General features: G+C 34.1%; 1 protein-coding gene across 1 annotated transcript in view; it reads right to left on the reverse strand.

Moving 5' to 3' along the window:
- Nucleotides 1-3,391: 3,391 nt before the first annotated feature.
- Nucleotides 3,392-23,991, reverse strand: part of LOC140433120 (uncharacterized) — a 247,345-nt gene continuing 226,745 nt past the window's right edge. The window contains exons 15-19 of the mRNA XM_072521173.1: nucleotides 19,020-19,220; nucleotides 13,744-14,035; nucleotides 11,158-11,360; nucleotides 7,617-7,690; nucleotides 3,392-3,732 (exon numbers count right to left, since the gene is read on the reverse strand). Coding sequence (XP_072377274.1) covers nucleotides 3,438-3,732; nucleotides 7,617-7,690; nucleotides 11,158-11,360; nucleotides 13,744-14,035; nucleotides 19,020-19,220 — 1,065 coding nt within the window. The 3' untranslated portion in view covers nucleotides 3,392-3,437. The remainder of the gene's footprint in view (nucleotides 3,733-7,616; nucleotides 7,691-11,157; nucleotides 11,361-13,743; nucleotides 14,036-19,019; nucleotides 19,221-23,991) is intronic.

The following is a 23,991-nucleotide window of genomic DNA, read 5'->3' on the forward strand; positions in this document are numbered from 1 at the left end:
TAAATGTAGATATTTTAGATCGAAATCCTTGTAATAGAAAGTAACACAAACCTTTTTTTATTTTGTCAATGCATTGAATCTCTCTTGCATTACTCTTATGTGATTTTTAGGTGTAGTCTCATTTAAAAGTGTCACAAATTATCAAAAAAACGTACTTTGTATAAAGATTAATACGCGGTGTATCCAGTCAACCAATTTACGATCCATAAAGATGAAAGTAGTCCTACTATGTCAAAATGTTTATGCTCTTTCCTTCACGTTGGACGTCTAGATTAATCTATCTCCCGTCCTTTTATGAGACAGATTCTGATTATATTAAAGTTCAGGGGTAATAAACATTTTAATAGTTATTTTTTTGTTTTTTTGTCACTTTATGAGGATGAAATTTGTTTGATTTTATTCCATATTAACCAATAAAATTTAATGATGGGAAAAGTAATAGAGAGTAATAATTTGTGAGATAAGTTTTTAGTAGAGCCATCAATCCTTTAATATTGATAGAAATTTTTAGATTTGTTTTACAGGTTTCTATGGTAAATGTGATCTTTTACACACACATGAGCAAAACTGTCACTGCGGGCTTGTTTCTAGTTATTTTAACTAGGATATAAATGTTATATGTAGTGGATTAGTTCTACAAAATAGCCTAGCTATAATATAATTTTTCCTTTTATCCAGCTTTCATAGCGTCTTACGCCTTTCGCTTCCAAGTATCCATTCTCACCTGTAATTCGAATCTCTAGCCTGAGGATTCCTCTCAAACATCGATCTTCAAACACCTACTAGCCATGTATGTTTTGGTGTTCCTTTTTGCCTTCTTTCAACTGGTACCTATTTTATTATTTGCTTAGCAGGTTGTCTATCATCCATTCTTGTTGAGACTCTCATATTTTTTCATATTTGGCTGTTAGGTATTTTTCTCAGTCTTGATTTGCTGGCAGATCTTCGCCACAACTCTATGTATTTTTAAGGACAATAATAGACGTTCTAGATATTAATTTAGCTATTATGCTTCGCACTTATACAGTACGATACTTTTAGGGATTGAGTTAAAGAAGAGGTAATTTTTTTTTTCTCGAGATATATCTTAGACCTAAATACCGGAAGAATGGAGAACGAGCGAATTCTACTATTCAAAAAAGGAGAGAAAAAACAGCCAGAAAACTGCAGAGGTATAAACTTGTTAAACACTACGCTAAAACTTACAACAAAAATTTTACAAGTGCTAATAAATCAGAAGATAAACTTAGCAGATGAACAACAGGGTCTTCTTAGTGGAAGATCGTGTATAGATGCAATATTCGTTGTAAAGCAAATTACTGAGAAACTTCTAGAGTATATTAGACCAGCATTTCTGTGTCCGATTGACCCAAAAAAAGCGTTTGACAAAGTAAGACTCAACGATGTCATCCATCTTCTCGCTAATAGAGAAGTTCCCCTAAATATTATACAAACTATTGAATACATCTACCAAAACAACAAAATGGAAGTCAGAATAGATGGACAACTTACAGAACCTATAGAATTAGGCAGCGGAATAAGACAAGGGAATTCATTGAGCTCCATGCTCTTCAATTTGATCATGGATGAAATCGTCAGAAGCGTTAACAAAGGAAGAGAATACAGAATGGAAAACACAGAAATAAAAATACTCTGTTACGCAGACGACTCAATATTGATAGCCCAAGATGAAGATAGTCTGCAAAGACTGGTCCACAGATTTAACATTAGAACAAAATAATTTAATATGACAATTTCATCTCAGGAAACTAAAACAATAGTAGTCAGCAAAGAACCAACCAGATGTAAAATAAAAATTGATGGCATCATTATTGAACACGTAATGGAAATAAAATACCTAGGAATTGCACTGTATAGCTATGGAGACTTTGGACAAAGAAGTGAAAGATCAAGTAAAAAAGCAAGTAGATTGGCAGGATGCCTTAATAACATTATATTACGAAACAGATACATTAACATTGAGATTAAGTTAAGAATTTATAAAGCCCGTATAAGACAGTGTAAGCCAGTGTAAGCCAATAATGACATATGCCTCAGAAACAAGACCCGACACAGCCACAACGCAAAGGTTACTGGAAATGGCAGAGATGAAAATAAGAAGAAAATTCGCTGAGAGATCGAAAGAGAAGTGAAGACAATAGAAGAAAATGTAACGTACAGTGTATAAATAAATAGACACAAAATAGAAAAAAAAGAATGGAATAACCACATAACCAAAATGGAGGAGACCCGTATCGTCAAAATAGCAGGAGATAATTCACCAATCGGCAGAAGAAGTATTGGACGACCGCGCAAAAGATGGAGTGACAACCTTTCATAGAGGTATTAATCAATACCTGAAATGAACAAGCAGAATTGCTTATAAAGAGAAAGACAAAGAGATGTATCTTTGAAACACAGTATTAAATTTAGACATCCTGTATCTGGTTTCCCTTTTACTATCTTTTTTTTATTTCCTTTTCAGTTCGACCATGATGTTGTACCTAAATATGTGTATTCACTACAAGCATTAATTAGTGTTTTCATCTATGATCAGGTTTCCTGTTGGGTTCCCAATGCACAGGTATTGCATTTTTGACCAATGTACCTATAAACCCACTCTTCAAATAACCTTTCAGCCATAGACTCTAAGTTATATTTGTCGTGGAATATAACCACTTGATCGACAGCGAAATGAAGGGTGTACAAAAATATTCCTCCATTCACTATCTACCTCTACCTATTCCAAAGCAGATTATTCTCCACCTTCTCAGAGCATCGCTTAGGTATATTTTGAACAAAACCCGGAAAAGACAACATCCCTGCCGCAATCGTTTGGTCACAAGGAATTCTTCCTATAATATATTCCTTTTTTATTGTCTGATGTGGCTTGTTTATACAGTTGCTTTACTGGTGCGGTAATTGTATTATTTATTTTAAAATTTTTCCATGTCTTTTGATAGTTTTTTACTGATACTGTATCGTATGCTTTTGTGTAAAGTCAAAAAATGGATCTCTTGTTTCCTCGATATTTTTTTTAGTCAGTTGAGTTATAGCAAAATATAATTATTGAAACATGATCTTCCAGCTCTGATCTTGATGTAAATGTTACGGTGGATGTTGAGTAAGACTAGAAGGGACATGATCAGGAACAACTTGATTTGGGAAAGAGCCGAGGTCTCAAAAATATTCAAGAACAAAGATAGCAATGGTTTGTTTATGTCAGACGTAGAAATAAAAACTATGTGAGATGAAGGATAGAGCTGTTAGTTGATGGAAAGAGAGGTAGAGGAAATCCGAGGCGGAGGTGGAAGACATGTAAGAAAGAAGACTTGGGAAAAAAAGGTTTAGGTGAAGATAGATACAAGTTTATAGAAAAAAAATACGCAAATTTGTTTAATAAAAAAATATAATAATAAACTAAATAATAACAAAACCTATTTCCATACAATATCAGCCTTTTTCTCACTCATGGGAACTTGTTCGTACAAACTGGTTTTCACTGGTTCATTGTCATATTTAATTTCTACTTTTTCTTTCTTACAACAAAATAAGAAGAGAGCAAAAAAAATGCAGGAACATCCCAGCATTAGAGTTGTATAGAAGAAGTATCTACAATATTCGGGAAGACTTTGCAGCATTCTTAAGCCAGAGGCTATCTCGTCCGTTAATTCCACTTTGTGTGTGATGTGGAAGACGGGCATGAAGATTTTGGGTAGTTTGTCGTATAAGCTGAAAAAAATTAAATTAAGCTATTAAAAATTATTTAACAAGCGTCGAAAAAAATACTGACAGTCCAAAATAATTGTTTGTTGATTGTAAAAATCGAGCTGCTGGTTTTAGAGTTTACAATATATTATAATATTTTATTTTAGTCCCAGTAGAGGAATCAATACAAAAGTACAAGTTATGTTAGGTTATTCCTAAACATAGATATATACTATAAATAGACTAAGCGTTGCCATCCACGCCCGTTCCTTCATGACAATAGAGAAAACTGACGCAAAACAGTCTCTGCATCTGTTTCTAATAGGCCATGTTTATCGACGACGTGTCCTAAATGGCCAATGGAAAGGTCAAGTGGTCGATAAACCCTGTCCATCAGAAAAAATGCAGGTATTGCTCTGCGTCAGTTTTCTCTATCGCACTGGGGGAACGGGCCTGTATAGCAACCGTCAGTCTATTTGTATTATATGTCTATGTTCCTGAAAGATCATAATATAACCCATGATACTATGACTAACCAGATAGGATCTTCCCGTAGCACAAAATCGGTCGTGTTCGCGCATGCCGTCATTGGAGAGTGGAATTTGAATTCTTGTTAAAGTTAAATGGGATTTTTATGCATTCTGTGATGAAATTATTCAATTATCAAAATAATATTATTAAATAAAGGTTTAATAATTACAATAATCGTACACAAAAGGATATCTCCAAACTATTTATTAATTATTATTTATTGACACATACAAAAAACTGACATTACGAACGTGCAACTCTCCAATTAAGTCACGACTTATGCGCAATATCTTATCTTCTTAATCATAGTATCATGATATAACCTACATTCTTGTACTGATGTCATATAAAGTTTCCTTTTTTGGATATGATTTTTAGTATAAATACAAAAGTAATTTTGGATTGTAAGTAGGTACTTATTGCTATACTTTCCAGTAATTAGTTAGTATATATTAACTTTTCTTTCCAAGAAGTTAATTTAAATAGACAATTTTCTTTGTACTTAATTTTTTTAGGATAGTGATATTGTTTAATATACAAAATACACTGAAACTGGCTGAATGATTGAATGACTTCTCTCATTTATTATGAAGATAATAAATGAGAGAGGAGAATTCAAGGACAACAAGAACATCCTATGCCAATGTTAGGGGAGACCGGGAGAATTCCCCGCACGGGGAAATTCTGCACGGGGAAAATCAGCATTTTGGCAACACGGCATAAGTATTTCAACATTCAACACAGTGCGCAGTCTTGCATCTGACCACATGTTTGTAATAAGACTGCATTCGTGGTGTTGGTTTAGACAAGCTTGCTGATTGTTTGCTTTTCAACACGTTGATGTAATTTTCGAATAATCTTCAAAAAGTGGTAAGTGCTTTATTTATTAATTTTCATTAAAACTATTCCACCATTATTTTGCTTTATCTGTATAGATAATTTCACGTAAAAAAATGCATTGTATTTAGTCATTAACGAACAGTGACAAGTTAGGTTACTCACCGAAGGGGAATAACGCGCAGCTGTATCGGGGTAATTTCGCGCTGCGCGGTATTACCCCATGTGAGATTATTTTTTGATTTTTGCTGATAGAGTGATTGTATTGCTTTTTAGATTCCAAAATGCCCCGTGCTAACGTTCGGAAAACCAAAAGATCAAAATGGGCAGAAGATGAACTAAAAGCTGCTATCACTGGTATACGATCTGGGAGAAAAATACGAGAAGTAGGTCGATCATTCCAGAATCCAGAATGTCAAAACTTGGCAGGAAACCAATTTTTAACGATGAACAGAAATTTACCATTGTCAATCATGTTAAAAAATTGGCGAATATATAATAAATAAAACACCGTTTCGACTCGATAAAGAAAATTGCTGGTAAAGACTGGCTAGAACTTTTTGAAAGCATTATCCAGACATACGTGTTAGAATATTCAAAGTTATCAGTCAAAACCACATTTCTGCATTGCAATGAAGCTGAGGTTGAATAAATTTTTAACAATTGGCTCACAGTTATAAAAAACTTTAAATTTCCTGAGAGTTGAATTTTAATGAAGATAAAACGGGTATTTTTACGATCCAGAAACCATCAAAAATTTTGGCACTAAAAGTTCAAAAACAAGTAGGATCCGTAATATCTTGGGAAAGAGAAAAAATTGTTATCATAGTATGCGCTGTAAATGCTTTAGCAGTTTGTCCCTCCTATGTTCATATTCTATCCAATACGCCTGAATCCACAAAAAAATAAAAGGAGACATTGGAGCAGTATACAGATACAGATAAATAAAGAGTTATTTTTCGACTGGATAAAACAATTTTGTCAGCTAATAAAGGCTTCGAAAGACGATCCAGCGCTTCTCATATTGGATAACCATGGAGGTCACATTTCTTCCGAGATTTATACTTACTGTAGATCACACGGACTTGTTATGTTTTCATTTTCTTCTCATACCTCACATGGGCTTAAACCTCTTGAACTAACGGTTTTGGACCTCTAAAGAATGCTTTAAACCGTGAGTGCGACTTGTAGCTAAGAACTCATACTCATTAACAGATCAAATACTTTGAATTTGCTTCCATTTTTAACAAAGCATATCTGAAAGTTGCCACAATGGAATATCCGGATTCAGTGCCGCTGGAATATGGCCCATAGATCCTAATAAATTCGCTGAAGATTATTTCAGCTTAGTAGATCACACTGAAGTTGTACTTATACCGCGGAATGATAGTTTTTAAAGTAATTTTTTCTTTAAAAAACTTTTTTATGGGAATAACATTATCAATTAACAATAGATGCAAGTTTCAGTAATTAAATTATGGAAGTTTGTATGCACATGAGAACCTTCATGTAAGTATTTTCCCTTACAAAGTCTCCCTACAAAGTATAAGGAAAAATGCCTTGACAATTATCCTAAAAATTCATCTTCCACATATTGAAACCACACTTCATTCTTTCCATTTATTTTCCTAAACACTTATTTACTTCTAGAGCTTGTATATTATTATTTATATATATCCAGAAATGCTGTCTGTTTTCCAAAATTCCTTTTGATTAAGTCTATATTTTCCTTCTCACTTTTGTTCTCTCATCAGGAGAGGACATGAGAGGACAAAAGTACACATTCCTACAAAATATAATGCAAGCAAAAATCCAAGGACGCAGAAATCCAGGCCGTAAAAGAATGTCCTGGATGAGACATTTAAGAGAGTGGTTTGGCTGTACCACTAACGAATTATTCAAAACAGCACTAAATAAAATTAGAATCGCCCTAATGATATCCAATCTCCGATAGGAGAGGCACTCAAAGAAGACGAAGATATTTTCCTTATACAAATTTTCATTTTAAGTCCACCAGCAGTGCTGTTGCGAGAATCAAGTAACTTAACCTTACTGTTGTCGGTCCTAAGCGCAGATAAAGAAGGAAGAAGTGCTGTAAATATTTTGCTCATAGGGACAGGGTTATGCCTCGGAACAGGACGTACTCAATAAAATGAAAACAAAAAATATTGGTACGTGGAACATGAAATGACTAGTCACAAGAGAATACGAAATTACAATATAACCTAAAGAGAAGAATATTGACATTTGTGCACTTCAAGAGACCAAGAAAAAGGGAAAATGTCAAATTATGCTACACAACTACTAAATATTTTACAGTAGTGTTACGAAAAAAACCACAATAAAAGAAGAAGTTGACCTACGAGTACACCAGACACTTGCAAACCATTTAAGTGACTGTAATAATCTTAAAAAGACTAGTTTGCATAAAAATTAAACTAGACGCCAAGGCCCTAAATGAAAAAACAATAAAGTGAAGCTGAGTAAAAAGTCCTTTTTATTTAGTGATTGTAAAAACGTATAAAAAAATTGGTACTCACCTTATACTAGAAACACGCTGTATAAGCATATTCAATTGCATTCCAGCCTGTACTTCCATCACAACGCCTGATTTCTAAAACATAGAAAAATATTTGGTTAAATTACTGCAAATTATAACTACTAACAATATTTAGAATGCCCACAAAAGAACTACTAAAGGAAAACTGTAAGCTGTCAAAAATTTAGTACTTCAAACCAGAATGATATTTATCCACAATATCCTGTGTTACGTCCATTTTTAAATATACAAATCTTATAAGTAGCTTTTTTGTGTTCGAAGCTTTTTGCTTCCAGTTGATTCCCATTGTGTAGCATGCAGATGATATTTTCATATCTTTTTCATTTATTCCCGTTTGATATTACAATTTCTTTTTGGTCCACCAGCTAATACCTACTTATACTGCAATATGACCAACCAAGGCACCTTAGATAATGTGATATAAGGTTCAATGCCCTTTAATCAAATAAAAGGCATATATCGAACACAGTTTATTTATTAAATCTTACCCAAGTACTTTCGCTCCTAGAGCATCTTCAGAGGCGTCTGAAATAAGCCAAGAAACGTTTTTTCAACTGAAAGTCATCATAGCCAGAATGATCGGCAACGTTCGGAACGGACAGGCACCCTAAGAAGAAAAAACTCTAGCTTGGTTCGTGGAAGATTATATGCAGATGATCTGGTGTTAATATCTTCAGGGAAACTATCTTCTCAGTTCAGCGTCACTTACCGCACTTCACGAACTCGAAAACTGGTCAAAGAATACATGATTTCAGTTTTTACTCAACAAATGAAGGTGTTTTTTTATTTTTAAAGAAACGTGATCTGATTAAACTGCAATTAAAATTATATAACCAAATCCTGAATTGCGCTGATGACGTTAGGTTTTTAGAATTATTTAGATTTATAATAACTCTCTCTAATACAAATTTTGGAGCAAACTACTTCTACTTAATTCATTTTTATAAAACTCTAATTAGATTTAAAATAAATTACGGTTACATACTATATACATCTGATAAAGAATCCCTATTACCTTCAAGTTATCCAAACTACGGCATTAAGATAGCCACAGGAGTATTCCGGACCACTCAATAGAAAGACTACGAGCAGAAATTGGAAAGGCACAACTTAAATATAGAAGGATGCAGTTAACTCTCACATATGCATTTGCCGCTAATTCTATTTCGAACAACTAGTACAGCATATTCACTGATCGTTTTACAAACTTATATACTGAAAATAGGAATGTGAAACCACCATTATACAAAAGAGTTAGGCAAACTCTCATGGCTTTACAAATTCCGATACCAAATACCTATTCCAACTTCATAAGAATTCCTCCTCCTTGGACATTAAACAGTTTTCAATCCTTCTTCTTCTTCTTCTCGTAGCACTACAACCCGGGATGGGTTTTGGCTGAATACACAACTTGATTTCATCTTGAACGGTCGTCCATAATAGTTGGGTAAGTGGGTAGCCCCATTGTTCTTAGATCTGACCATATGTTGTCTCTCCGTCGCATTCGTGGACATCCTAAGGGCCTTCATCCTGTGGGGGCTTCCTCCCATATTAACTTGGCAAGGCGGTTATTAGGGAGTCTATGGACATGGCCAGTCCATCTTAGACGTAGGGATTTTATCTCTTGGACTATATCGCTCGCTCTATACATCTGTTTGACCTCAGCATTTGTTCTAATTCGGTATTTTTTGCTATTAATGTCGTAATAAGGCCCAAAGATTCTTTTGAGGATTTTCCTCTCAAAACATCTAAGTTTTCTTTCAGTTTCTTTGGTCAGGGTCCACGTCTTACACCCATACTCACCGTTTTATATATTCTAATCTTTGATGTTCGTGTTAGGCTTTTAGATTTAATAGTACTGTGGAGGGTGTACATACATCTGTTTGCTGCCTCAATTCTTCCTTTAATCTCTTCCGCGATATTTTGTGCTATTCTATCTCGTCCCTTTTGTCTATTGATGCACATGTATTTGGTTTTCTCGTCGTTTACCCTTAAACCAGTTTTCTTTGCCTCTACCTCCAATTTATTAAAAGTCTCCTTCACATTGGAGACTGTGTTTGCCACAATGTCAATGTCATCTGCGTATGCTAGTAGTAATTTTCTGTTTTAAGTTGTTCTGCTCTTATCATTCTCCAGGATGATGGAGGAGAGGTGACAGCGCATCTCTTGATTTCAGGCAACTGCTTATTTCGAAAGATTCTGAGAGGTTGTTAACTATCCGTACTCTGGATCTACAGCTATTCACACATACCTTAACAAGCTGAATAAGCTTTTAATGCTGTCGTACGCTTTCCGGAAATATATGAAGAGATTATTTTATTCTATTGAATTCCCATCCTTTTTTAAGCCGCTGTCTTAGAGTAAAGATCTGATCTATGGTCGATCTATGTTTTCTGTATTCCCCCATGAAATTTTCTATAAACGGTGTCAGCCTACTTAAAAGGATGTTCGATAAGATTTTATATGCCGTATTAAGTAGGAAGACCATTTAAGAAGACCTATTAAGTAGGAGTAGGCCTGCGTAGCGCAAGCGGTAGGATTCTTGCCTCGCATGACGGTGGTCCGGAGTTCGAATCCTACCGCCGGCAAGAACAACTAGACATTTTTAAAAATGTCTATAGGCCCCAGGTCGACTCAGCCTGAATAAAATGAGTACCTTGGGTAAAACCAGGGGTAATAACAGGCGGTTGAAGCGTAGCACTGGCGATGTTACCTTCCTTGTATACCGTAGGCCCTAGATATAGCAGACTACCCTGCTATACTCCCAAAGCCGCGAGCGGTATAAAACGGGAGACTATATTAAGTAGGAGTACCATTTTGTTGGTATTTTCTCTTCGTTCCATATAAGTGTTATTAGTTTGTGTATTTGTCTATGTAGAGTTTCTCCTCCGTACTTAAGGAATTTAGCCAATATATTGGCAGAGCCTGGAGCTTTTCCGTTCTTCAATTTGTTAATTGCTTGCAATGTTTCATCTATTTTGGGATCCTTTACCGGTAGGTCCACCCCAAAATATATATTCTCTCCATGTTCTTCCTCTTGATGTATGTTTAGTAAAGTCTTCAAGTAAAGTTTTCAATCCGACAATCCTTAAATATCTTTAGAGAGAACGATACTCCCTACTTCTTAATAAAAAATACTTTTATTAACAAACTTACAACATTTTCTAATTTCCCAAAAACACAATTAAATATTTGGAGAAACAACAAATGCCATTAGTTGATTCAATCCAAAAATTCCAGTTTTTGAAAAAAAAAAATGGAAGGTATCTCTGGAAAAATTGATCAGATAGTATTAACAAAACTATCTGATGTGTTAACAAAAAAAGAATGATTTCTTCATAGCTGTCTAGTATTAAATAGTTTTGTTGAAATGTTTTTGCAATGTGAAATTTTTTACCGTTCCCTCAAAAAGCTGGCGATGTATGTAATACTTATTAAAGAAACTTCATTCGTTTTTAAAACACGTTCTTCCTGACTGGCGGGCTACTTAAAAACCATTTAAGACCGTTTAATCCACTTACCGGCTCAAGAATCATGTAAAATTCATGCTGGGTTTTATTGGGCTTCATCCCCTTCACGGCGTTCTGGTAAACGGGATCAGCGTTGTAGAAATGCGGGAACGACAGAAAGCTCGGTGAACCTTGCCGGCAGCTGGATATGTTAAACACTCCTGTCGGGATGCATTCACCGTTGCAGAAACACGCGTTCTCTGGATGGACGGTTCCTACAAATTGGACATAGTTAATTAAAAAATAATACTCTTTTCAAAAATTAGGAAAATTGATAACTTTTTTAAGTTGTGTCATTTTAAAAATCACTTTTTAGAGTAAAACATTTGTAGGTAACAGAAACTATAGCATTTTTTTACCGCCCACAATAACGTTTATTATTTACCATGTAGATATTTTTTTGATTACCGTGTACATGATTTCCAAATGTCTGTTTTGTGTATAATACGATTAGAGAAAACATATTAAGTCGTAGCCTCTTTCGTAATCACCAAAATCTTTCTCAGATAATAAATTAGATTAATTAGTTTACCATTAAATCATCGATGCTTCTCTGTTCTGGACAACAACCCCTAATTCTATTATGTATTGAGTTGTTATCGCTTAAACACTGACTTGTCGTTTCAGTTTATGCGACTTAATTGGGGTTGGAATATGTAGGTGAAAGAAAACTGGATTTATATTAAAGAACATAGAAGAGATTATACAGAAAGTCACCAGGATCAGACGGAATAAACAACGGGCTTCTATATTGCACTGCAATATACGAGACCCATGGAGAAACAGCATAATGATACCAATGTTTAAGAAAGGAGATAAAGAAGACCCCAACAATATAGAGGTATACATCTAATGAATACCGCACTTAAGCTTACCATGAAAGTCGTAACCAACAAAATCAATAAACTTTATCAGATGAACAACCAGAATTCAGATCCGGAAGATCCTGCGTAGACGCCGTATTTGTACTAAGACAAATCACAAAAAAGGCCATCGAGTACAATAAACCAGCATATCTATGTTTTATAGACCTGACAAAGGCTTTCGATAGCATCCAAGTTGAAGACGTCTTACACCTACTATATAAAAGATACATACCAATCAATATAAACTAACACAGTGTATACCAGTACAAAGTGGAGTCAGACAGGGTGACTCGTTAAGCCCACTTCTCTTTAATATAATAATGGATGAAATAATACAAGCAGTACGTAAAGGTCATGGTTACAGAAGGGAGAACAGAGAAATCAAAATATTATGTTATGCAGACGTAGCTGCATTAATGCCGAGACAGAAGACGAGCTTCGAACATTAACACACATCTTCAATACAACATCCAAAAATATAATATGATAATATCAACAGAAAAAACCAAATGTATGACAACATCTTAATACGCACTACGTTGTAAAATCGAAATTGATGGGAAAATAATAAAGCAGGAAGCAAGGTTTAGATATCTGGGAATAAACATAACCAGTTACGGAGATGTTGAAGAAGAAGCACGACAACAAAGCTTAAAAGCAAGCCAAGCGGCAGGATCTCTTGATGACACAATCTGGAAGAACAAACATTAGACCTATATTTAGCAATTAGACCTATATTAACATACACGGCGGAGACAAGACCTGACACATCTAAAACGACACGACTACTAGAAACAACAGCCATGAAAATACAGCCGAATATGAGGAAAAAGTCTAGTGAATAGCGAGAGAAGTGAAAACATAAGAAGAGCATTCAATATGATGAAGAAACAGGCTTTAAAGCGTATATACAAGAAGGAAGAAGTAAAAGAAAAGATTACTGTAATTTGTCACCACAGTGAGGAATTAACTATCTCAAGAGTAAATCCAGAGTATTTGATCAGTAAATTCCATTGAGACAGGAGTAGCTACTGTTCGAGGCTGTCTAGAGTGTTTGCTCTTTAAGTCTCATGGTGTCAACTAACATTTTCTGTCTGGAATTTATGTTGGGTCGACCATAAAATACTCAAGTATCACTTGTTATTAAAACCAAAAACTTTAGATTTCGCAATTAGTCCTCGATGAACTATAAATTAAATCTAAGACCATATCAATAATTGTTTTAATTTTTTTTTAATAACTCTATTTTTTCAATACCTTTTTGCTACACTAGGACAATATCTTCCATTTTATTTTGTTTTCTGCTTCTCCTCGGTCGTCACCTCCTTCTACTTCTCATGACCCTCCTATGTAAAACCATATTTGGCATTGTTTCCGCTGTCAATCTTTGAGTGCATCAGCACTTACATATCAGTAGCAACTCATTCCTCGTACCTTGGCGTATTTCCTAATTTTTGGGCTACTTCTACTGCTCAGTAACTTTGTATTTGGCTCTTGTTTCTCATATTTTCTTACTCTTTGTCCTTCATTATTTTTATTTTCTAGGTTTTTTCTTCTATATTTTGCAATATGTAAGGTACTTGATGAAAATATCCGTTTTGGAAAGACAAAAACTCTACTATCTAAATAATATAGCATTAATAATGCATTAATTGGAAAATCTGTATAAGCAATATTTACAAAACAAAAGGGAAAATGCAATTTTTTCGATGTGGAAAGGTTTACAACTTACCATTATCAAAACCGTTTTCGGCTGAGTATTTATATCCATGCACTCCCTTAATGGTAACATCTTCCACGTATTCTAGCACTAAATATTTACAAAGATCTGACGAGAACATAACTATTTGGTCCCTTTTTCGGTTAAGTGGAAAGAACTCTCCCCCTGATCCCTTTACAGCATTACATTCGCCAGTAAAAAAATTAGTTTCTTTTTTTCCATCCCAGAGCAGTACCTCCCCGAAATGTTCATCGTTTTTGTAGTGTACTGAGTATGTACCGTCCAAGCCTATGGTGCCGTTTCTCTAAAAACCAAAAAATTAATATAAATAAATAGTTTCACTGTAGAATAACATAGTGGATTTTGTGAACAATTTAAAGAAAGACTTTTGGAGCAACACTTGAGCAATATTATCAACCAGATAGTTATTACCAACAAATTACTATTATTACGAGATCGTCAGCATGTAATAGACTTTGAATGAAGGTTTTTGTTAAAAAAAACGGGTCAGCCAACTTATTTTTTCTGTCCTAAATGGTTCATACTTCTTCAGCACAATAATTAAGTACAACTGCTTTACCTTTCTTTATTTTTTAAACATGAGTAACTTCCTTGTTTGTTATAGCTGAATGGCTGATCTGAGTATAATTGACTAATGTTGGTTGAAGTATTATCAGAATGTTTTACAGATGTAGAATGTTCGTAAATACGGTTGTGGATTCGTCGGTTTCTCTGTTCTGTGTATATTCATGGGTGACTAAAACAAGGTATCTCGTAGATACCATGGTCTTGATCTTAAGAGGATTAAGAGTTTTACTGATCTTGTCAGTAAAATTTGACAAAAGGTAGAAAGATTTTGAGTTGATCAGCCGGCAAATAATCTTTTTTTGGATGAAATGGAGTTTAGATTTTTTTGAATCTATTGATTTGGGTTTTATGGTAGCCGTTTTGTAAGAGTATTTGCCTTATTGAATCGATTTCGGATGATCTGTGGTCGTCTCTAAGTCTTATGGAACGGGAAACAAAAATGTTGATAACTGAATTGAGTTGGGCGGGGTTATGTGACTGGGTATTGAAATAACGGTTTATATGGGTGGGTTTTCGGTACATGGAATAGGAAAAACTGTCAGTTGGGTGTTTCTGAACAAGAACATCAATGAATGGCAACAACGCTTCAGACTCAAGTTCCATAGTGAATCTGAATAGTGAGATGTATTCCAATTAGTTGGGAGAGATTTCATATTTCTTTACCATGGGGTCAAATGACAAAGGTGTCATCAACGTACGGTAGCCAGCAGGTAGGTTTGAAGTTTAATGAAGACAGGGCTTTTGCTTCGAAATACTTTATGTAGATATCAGCTATTATGGGAGAGAGATGATCCCATTGGGGCACCTTTGATTTGAAAATAGAAATGATTTTGGAATTATAAGAGATAATGTGTCTTGGGGAATTTGATGTTTAGAGTCCAAGATGGAAATGGTTTCATCGATGGGAATGTTGATGAATAAAGAAACAATTTTAAAACTAACTAGTATATCTGAGGGTGAAATAGAAATTTTTCAGAAGATCAATGAAATGTAAAGAATTTTTAACAAAGGGTGAGGCGTTTTCGGCTAGTGGTTGTAAGGATAAGATAGGATAGGACAGTATTTCTGTTGTATCAGTATTATTTGTATTCGAGCTTGTCTTCTAGCTTCTGATTCTCTTTTACATTCTATATCAAACCAATCTTTACTGTTTGTTTTGTCGATTTTTCCTACTGTCTTTTTGGTCGTTTCCATTATTATCTTCTCTATTTGTATCTATTCCTTCTCGGTACTTTTATTTAGAATTGTGTCTCCTAATATTTTTATTATTTCTCGTTTTAACTGGTTTTTGACAGTTTCATCTTTTAGCTTTTTCGCACATCAATTCCTATAATTTGTATTACTTTCCATTAATGTTACAAGTTGGATTATATTAAATGATTTTTGGAAAACCATAAAGTAGGTACGTAAAAATAACTTTTCTATAATGATGACCCTTATGCAACAGGACGTTTGGCGTTCACGTTGTTTCATTAGTTTTAAGTTATCTTGTGTTATTATTTTACTGTTCTTTATATATTTAATCGGGGCAAACAGTTAATCTGCTTTTTAATACCTTTTTAGTAGACCATCTCTTGGTTGCATTGCATTGCCTTTATTTTGAAATGGTTTTCTCAATTACTTTGCTTATTATTCTTAAGTAGGAACATATATTTCTTCTACTATTGTTTTGTTTTCTTGTACCTGTAAAATTTCCTTTATTTCATTTATATACTTTGGTATTATTGTAAAAAGGGAGATAAGAAGAAATGCGGGAACTACAAAGGCATCAGTATGATAGCATGTATGGGCAGGTTATATGGAAAAATACTGAAAAGAAAAACTGGAAGAATCTATGAAGAATCTATCTCAAATAAAATCGGAGAAGATCAGGCGGGGTTCACGGCAGAAAGATCTTGCATAGACCACATTTATACACTCCAACAATTAATTAAAAAAAAATGGCAAACAATAGACCAGTACACATGGCATTTATAGATTTAAAAAAGGCATATGACACGGTCCCCCCAGAAAACAACTATAGAACACGATGAAGGAAATCAGAATAACTCAGAGGTTAATGGAAGCCGTAAAAAACCTTTACAACAACAACAAGGTAAGAGTTAAAACCGCCAATAAATACTCCAACGAATTTAAGATCACAAAAGGCTTATTGCAGGGATGCTCTACATCTCCGACACTGTTCAAGATACTCCTCGAACAAATATTAAAACCATGGAAAAGGAAATGTGAAGGGATGGGAATACCAATCCGGGACAACTTCTTGTACACATTAAGCTTTGCAGATGACCAAGTGGTAACGGCTCAAGATGAAGAAGATCTGTGCTATATGCTTCGAAAATTAGAAAAGGAATACACAAAAAATGAACTAGAAATAAATCTAGATAAGCCGAATATTTAACAACAGAGCAAGAACCAGCGAGAAACTTGGAAATGGACGATAATAGGGAAATTAACGGCACTGACAAATTCAAATATTTAGGATTCATACTCTCAAAAAATGGAACCACCGAGCAAGAGATAACCAGCAGATTAGCACAGACAAGAACATGTATTAAACAAATGAACGAATAGACAGATTATCAGAAATACAAAGAAGAGAATTTATTACACCTTGGTACTCAGTATAATGACCTATAAAGCAGAGAATTGGGTAATAAATAAACGAAACAGGTCCAAAATCACAGCAACTGAAACCTAGTTCATGAGAAGAAGCTGCAGAGTAACAAAAATGGAACGCATCAGAAATGAGGAGATAAAAGGAAGAATGGCAGTAGAACAAGACATACTCAGCTACATCGAAGAAAAACGTTTAATTAATTTGGTATGGACATGTGAGAAGAACAGATCATATAAGGTGGATAGCAAAGATTTCGGATTGGAGCCCAATAGGAAGGAGGAAAAGAGGTAGACCCCGAAGATCATGGAGGGATGAAGTGGACCAGACCATGGAAAGACGAGACCTTAGAGATGGAGAATGGCAGAACAGAAAGGACTGGAGACGTTGGCTGAAAGAAGAAAGGCTTTGACAGCTGTAAAAATCCTTGTATAGATAGATAGGTATTATTGTAACTTTATTCTGGTTATGTGTGTCGTATTACTTTCTCTCATACCTTTTTTCTCCAATTTTTCTTTTAGAATTTTCTTATTAAGGATCTTTTAGTGAAACATAATTGGAACCAATTTCATCTCCATTCGAACGCCTTATTCATGTGTTTCTTTTTCATCAGAACATGATTAATCTGGTTGACAGTACTTCTACGTTCCCTTATATATTTAATTACTTTTTAACTGTGAACACTGTGGCATAAAGATTTGTCATTCAACCAGTTTCAATAAATTATTTAAGCAGATAAATACACAATGATATATCTAATAATATACCGACGATAAAGTAAAAGAGGAAAATACAAAAAAATATTAAATTCATTTGTTTGAAAAAAAGCTTATTCAGCCACAAAGCTATTTCTAACCTAACATTCGCTAATTACTATTTTAATGGAAATCAGCCACAATTAAAGTTTTAAAATTAGTTTATTGACGTTTCAATTTCCATTTCTGAAATCTTTCTCAAAATACAAACATTATTAAATTAAACAAATTTTGTTTTTTGTTACTTGGTGAAAAATTCTTCTAATAATTTAATTTTGTCTGACTCATTTACATTGACAATTCAGACATAATAATATATTATACACTTAAATGACTCCAAAATGATATTGCCAATATTGCTGAGTTGCGTTTCTGAGACGACTTAATTGTAAGATAGTTCATTCGATTACATGAAATTAATTTTAACTTGAGAATATTTGTCAGAAAAAAAATCATAGCATGTAATTCGTCTTTAAAACGACAATCACATGCCATGATGATAGTAAAATTCTCCTGTTAGTGTCTATAGTAAGTCTTGGGGAAAACCAAGGAAAAAAACTCATAACACTATCCTGACATGGTAAGTAATTGGTCTTATTTTTAGTTTACTCTTAATAAACACCAAATTCTGAGTTTATATGTATGTTAATTAAAAAATATAAATGATGTATCCCCTATATGTTATCGATTTACTAATAGTAGTACTTTCCTTTTATTAACTTCCTCTTTTAACATGGGTAACATATTTAAAGAGAAAGTGAATAATATTACCATTTTCTATATTTTACTCAATGAAAATTATTCATCAGAAACGCAGGAAAACGAGTACAATAGGTATAACATCCCGTTGTCTGGTTTCAAATCTATAGTCACATGCATGCATATACCGTTTTATACCTCTCATCCCTAAAGCAAGAAAAAATCTGCCATGTTTTGTTGAGTGCCTTTTTGCAATCACATTGAAATATATATGAAAAAAGAAAAGACTTGCATTGTAAACAAAAAATCCGCGGCTTGATATATTCGCAAAAATCTTCGTTGTCTTTTGTATATGTAGATTAGGGATAAAAGCTATGGAAATTATATGCACCCCACTGAGAGAAATATAATAAAGATTTCTAACGTGGTTTCGTTATTTGTTGACGATCAGTTTTTTATACTAAGTGGCATTAAAGGAGATTTGTTTCATTTTCAAATTAAGAATAAATATCTTTAATTTATACCTATCTGTTAATTATTGCACAAAACCTTATTTATAATAAGGTTTTGTGAAAAAAATCGACGCAAATGACGATAATGTATACAATATCTATTATCATAAAACTTACCCCATAAAATAATCCTCCTTTTTCGGGTGCGTCAACCAACGGTATTTTGGAGATGATTCCTAATATAGGATCATCGTAACCGTCGAAGAGCAATTCACGAGCCGTTTTGGTAACGTAAAGCTGAACGCTTCTAGAACTGATTCCGAACGAGATCATTTTTTTAGTCCAGTAACCCTGGAATCTGGATTGGTATCCTATACTCTGAAAATTTGTAAATATTACCAAAGTGGAATTAAGGTAGACTAAAATTAAGTGGATTAAGGTAAAGTCGGTAGGAATAAAAGTGTACTAGGGTTTTAACCCTTGAATATTAACCCCAAAAATAGTCTTAAAATATAATATAAATAACTGATGTTTGTCATAAATATAAATTAATTAAAATCCTTTGTAAAAGGTATATATTTAAAAACCCAAACGGGCTGTGTTAGACAAAACGTTTTCGGAATACATCATTCCATCATCGGTGTCCTAGAAAATATGTAACCACTTAATTAAAAAGAACATGAAGTTAAAATTTTGACCAAGGTTAAAGAAAAATGTGGTTAATACTTACTAGGAGTACATGAATGTAGCCACTAAATATATGGGTAAAAACCCGTTAACAAATAATTAGTTACATTTGTTCGACTTTATATCTTATAAATACTTATGGTGTTAAAGTTACCGTTGGATTAGGTAACATGGCGACATATGACTCCACGTTGAAGTTGCAAGTCCTGAGACGGTGTGTCTACGAGGACTTTATGGAAGCAACTGATTGAAATGACAATGTTGACAGGTTAGGACGGAAGTCGTAACAGAGTAGTCAATATAACTGTATGTGTCTACTTAAGACAAAAGCCAACGTTATTAAATTTGTCTTAAGTAGACACATACAGTTATATTGACTACTCTGTTACGACTTCCGTCCTAACCTGTCAACATTGCCCTATCTAATCCAATGCTAACTTTAACATCATAAGTATTTATAAGATATAAAGTCGAACAAATGTAACTAATTATTTGTTAACGGATTTTTACCCATATATTTAGTGGCTGCATTCATGTACTCCTAATAAGTATTAACCACACTTTTCTTTAACCTTGGTCAAAATTTTAACTTCATGTTCTTTTTAATTAAGTGGTTACATATTTTCTAGGACACCGATGATGGAATGATGTATTCCGAAAACGTTTTGTCTAACACAGCCCGTTTGGGTTTTTAAATATATACCTTTTACAAAGGATTTTAATTAATTTTTTAATATATGGTATACAGCCAAATACAGGAACGTAGATTCCTTGTGGATTATAAATATAAATGTTTAATATTTAAATATCCAATGACCTGGGTTGAATGTATTGGCGGCCGACGAGACTATACATAAACATTATTAATTAACAACATATATAACAAGCGAGTATTCTACAGCTGGCGCCGCTTCTCGCGTCCTAATTTCCAGCGTTTTCTGTCCAAGCAATCTTCAGTTGTTAGGTCTCTGGCGGTCATTGCATCTTCGACATCGTCTCTCCAGGATCGTCTTGGTCTACCTCATTTTCTTCTAGTTGGCGGAGTCCATTCTTCTATTTTTTTTGGCCATCTGTTTTCAGGCATTCTCTGAAGGTGTCCATACCAGTTAAGTCTTTTGGCTTCGATTGTGTCTATTATGTCTAGATCGATTTCCATTTCTCTCCGAATATCTTCGTTTCTCACCCTATCAAGTCTAGTGAGCTGGCAACATCGTCTCCAGTAGTTCATTTCCATGGCCTTAATTTTTGATTTGTTTCTTTGGTTTATTTCCCAGAGTTCGGCGCCGTAAAGCCCAATACTTTCTATTATTGTTTTATAGATTCTTCTTTTATTTTCTTTTGTTATTTTTTTATTCCATAATAGTCCGTGTAGCTGTCTGGTGGCTGATTTCGCTTGGCCAATCCTTCGCTACTTCCTGCTTTTGATGTTATTTGGACTCCCAAGTATTTAAAATTGTCTTTTGGTTTTATAGTTACCATTTCGATTTGTAGGCTTTCTGGTTTTTCTACTACAACTAAGTACTCAGTTTTTTGTATATTAATTGTGAGGCCGCATTTGGTATACTCATCTTCCAGATTTCTAAGCATGTAGCCTACATCACTCTAGTCTTCAGTTAGAATGGCTTGGTCGTCAGCGAAGTGTATCGTGTACAATCTATCATCTCCGATTGGGATGCCCATATTGCACACTTTCTTCTCCACACTGAGAGTGCCTCATTTAGATATATTTTGAAGACTGTAGGTGCTATGCAGCAGCCTTGCTTTAGGCCCTCACTAATAGGAATTTCTCTAGTTAATCTATTTCCAGTTTTAATGTTTGCCGTCATATTTTTGTAGAGCTGTTCTACTGCTTGTATATTTTTTTGCTTATTCCTTGTTTTTCCATTGCTTCCCAAAACATTGAAAGTGGTACACTATCGTATGCCTTTGTCAGATCTATAAAGACTATATGAGTTGAAAGGTTGTGGGCTAATCTTTTCTCGATAACTTGTTTTAGAGAGAATATACTGTCCATACAGGATCTGCCTGCACGAAAGCCATTCTGTTCTTCAACATCTGTCATCTCTTTTTCAATTTTGTTTTTTATTATTTTTCCATACAGTCTTGAGACTGAATTTATTACACTTAGCCCCTTGTAGTTTGAACAATTCTTTCTATCTCCTTTTTTGTAGATGTTGTTAATATGTGCTTTTGTCCACTCCGATGGTAAGTCGTGTCCATTATAGAATAAGGTGAAGACAACCGCCAGTAATTCCCGTAATACTTGTGGGCTATGTTTTAATAATTAATTTGGTATACCTGGTGGTCCGCATGACTTCCGATTTTTTAGAGTTTGTATTACATTCTCGACTTCCTGTACTGTTATTTCATCGTCTTCACTGAATTCCAGTTCATATGTTGTTGTACTGATGTTCGTGAATTGAGGTCTTGTTTCAGTCAAAAGTTGTGAGTAGTGTTCGATCCAAGATCTTTCTTCTATTAAATCTATTCTACTCGTTTCTTTTTTGTTTGTTCTCAGATTTTTTACCGTTTTTCATGCTTCTCTTGATCTTGTTGACCCTATATATTTGTTGAGTTCTTCGCATTTATTTTCCCAGGAAATATTTTTTGCTTTAGTTACTAAATTTGTTTGTAGCCACTTTTGATATGCTTGTTTTTTGTTGTGTACTGCATTGGCGATGTCATTTGTTCACCGCAATGGAGTATTCTTTTTGTTCTTTTGGATTGTGCCGAGCGCTTCGTAAGCTTCGTAATTAACAACATTAAGCTGACATTAAGAAGACACAGATATTCGAATATTTATAGGTATAAATACGGTACATATGAGGGATGTAAGTTGGCAATCTCCCATTTCCATAATTTTGGGAAACCGCAAAAAACTGTGGAAACTAACAAAATTAAATTAAAACAAAAAACATGATGAAGAATGATATAAAATTTGGTTTGTAATCGGATGTCCAAAAAGAGGAGCTTAAAAAATTAGTTCTTTTCCTTTTTTTTTTAAATTTTAGTTTGAAGATTGCCGTATTTGTTTGCAATGCTTGGAGATTGACGAATATGAAAATGATCTATTAGTATATTGCCAGTTTAGAAACTAATAAAACATCATTGTATCGGTTACTTAGTGAGAAAAAAATATTTTGATATTGAACAATAATATAATATGTACCTAAACAATTTATATAGATACATATCACTTAAACTAAAATATCCGGAAGTTCAGGTATATATTCACCGGTTTCGACAGACTCTAACTTTGGAATAGGATTCTCCAAGTAGTTCTCGTTTGCTTCTTGTTCATATCGTTGAAAAAGCTCTTTATAGTAGTTATTCTGATTGAGTTGTATCCAGTCTAAACCAAAATATTTGTTCAAAAGATTTCGCACATCACGCAGTTTTAAATTATTTACTTTGTGAACATCGAGGAAGTTTTTCTGGACTGATTATGCTAATCTGTTTGCTTTTTGGTGTGATATTTACAAAAGATCCGAAATCGTTTTTGTAATGAAGGTTACCTCGTATTAAAACATTTTCTGTCTTACATCGTTTTACAATGTGCCTTTTATATTACTTAAACTGAAAACTCCATGCCCCTACTGGTTTAAGAATCTTTTGAACAGCAGACTTTCAATCGTAAACATAGCATTTGTTTCATATTAACGATTGTAGAAAATTCGAAAATAATTTTCTTGTGTGCGCCAGGTGTCGTTACTACTTCTCATTTCTTCTTAATTTGACCAAAAACTCTATCGGATGGTAAGAATGAGTGACCGATTACAGGAAAAACTAACTCAAGTAATTTAACATTTGGTGGTGCACTCTCTTTGCTATTTGCAGCACATACCAATCATTATCGAGTTTTTATTTTGGCCACTGCATCCATCGGCGATCAGTCTTACCTTCTTTGATGTGTTGCCAAAATCAGTGTCATTGAGTAGATGAAAGACTGCAGGGGAAATTTCATTTGATCTTTTGCCAAACATGTCCTTAGTTCAACAGTATGAAAATACATTTTCCTTTGAAAGTGGAGACTTTGAGGATCCTTCAACAGGAGTAAAGTTATAAAAATACAGCTGCCTTGAATATTAAGCACTTTAATCAGGAACTTTGGAGAGGACCTAATTTTTTTGGCAGTCAAACGTCAAAGTGACTAGGTCTTCTCTGTTTTCTTGAAGAAATTGGAAAAAAGCTTTTACTCGACGTTTGTGGAGCTTTTTTTCAGTCATTAGTTTAATTTCAGATTGCTCATTTTACTCGTATTTAATGCGTTTCATCATCCATCATTTAACCCGGATCTATCCACTGCTGGATATAGGTCTCCCTCAGTCTTTTCCATGTATTTCTGTTTTGTGCTGTTTGCTTCGAATTTTTGTCGATCCGTTTTATGTCATCAGACCATCTTGTTGGTGGACGACCTCTATTTCGATGTGCTTCTTGTCTTGGTCTCCACTGTATTATTCGC

This window comes from Diabrotica undecimpunctata, chromosome 2 (genome assembly GCF_040954645.1).
Source record: "Diabrotica undecimpunctata isolate CICGRU chromosome 2, icDiaUnde3, whole genome shotgun sequence".
In the NCBI taxonomy this organism is placed as follows: Eukaryota; Metazoa; Arthropoda; class Insecta; order Coleoptera; family Chrysomelidae; genus Diabrotica; species Diabrotica undecimpunctata.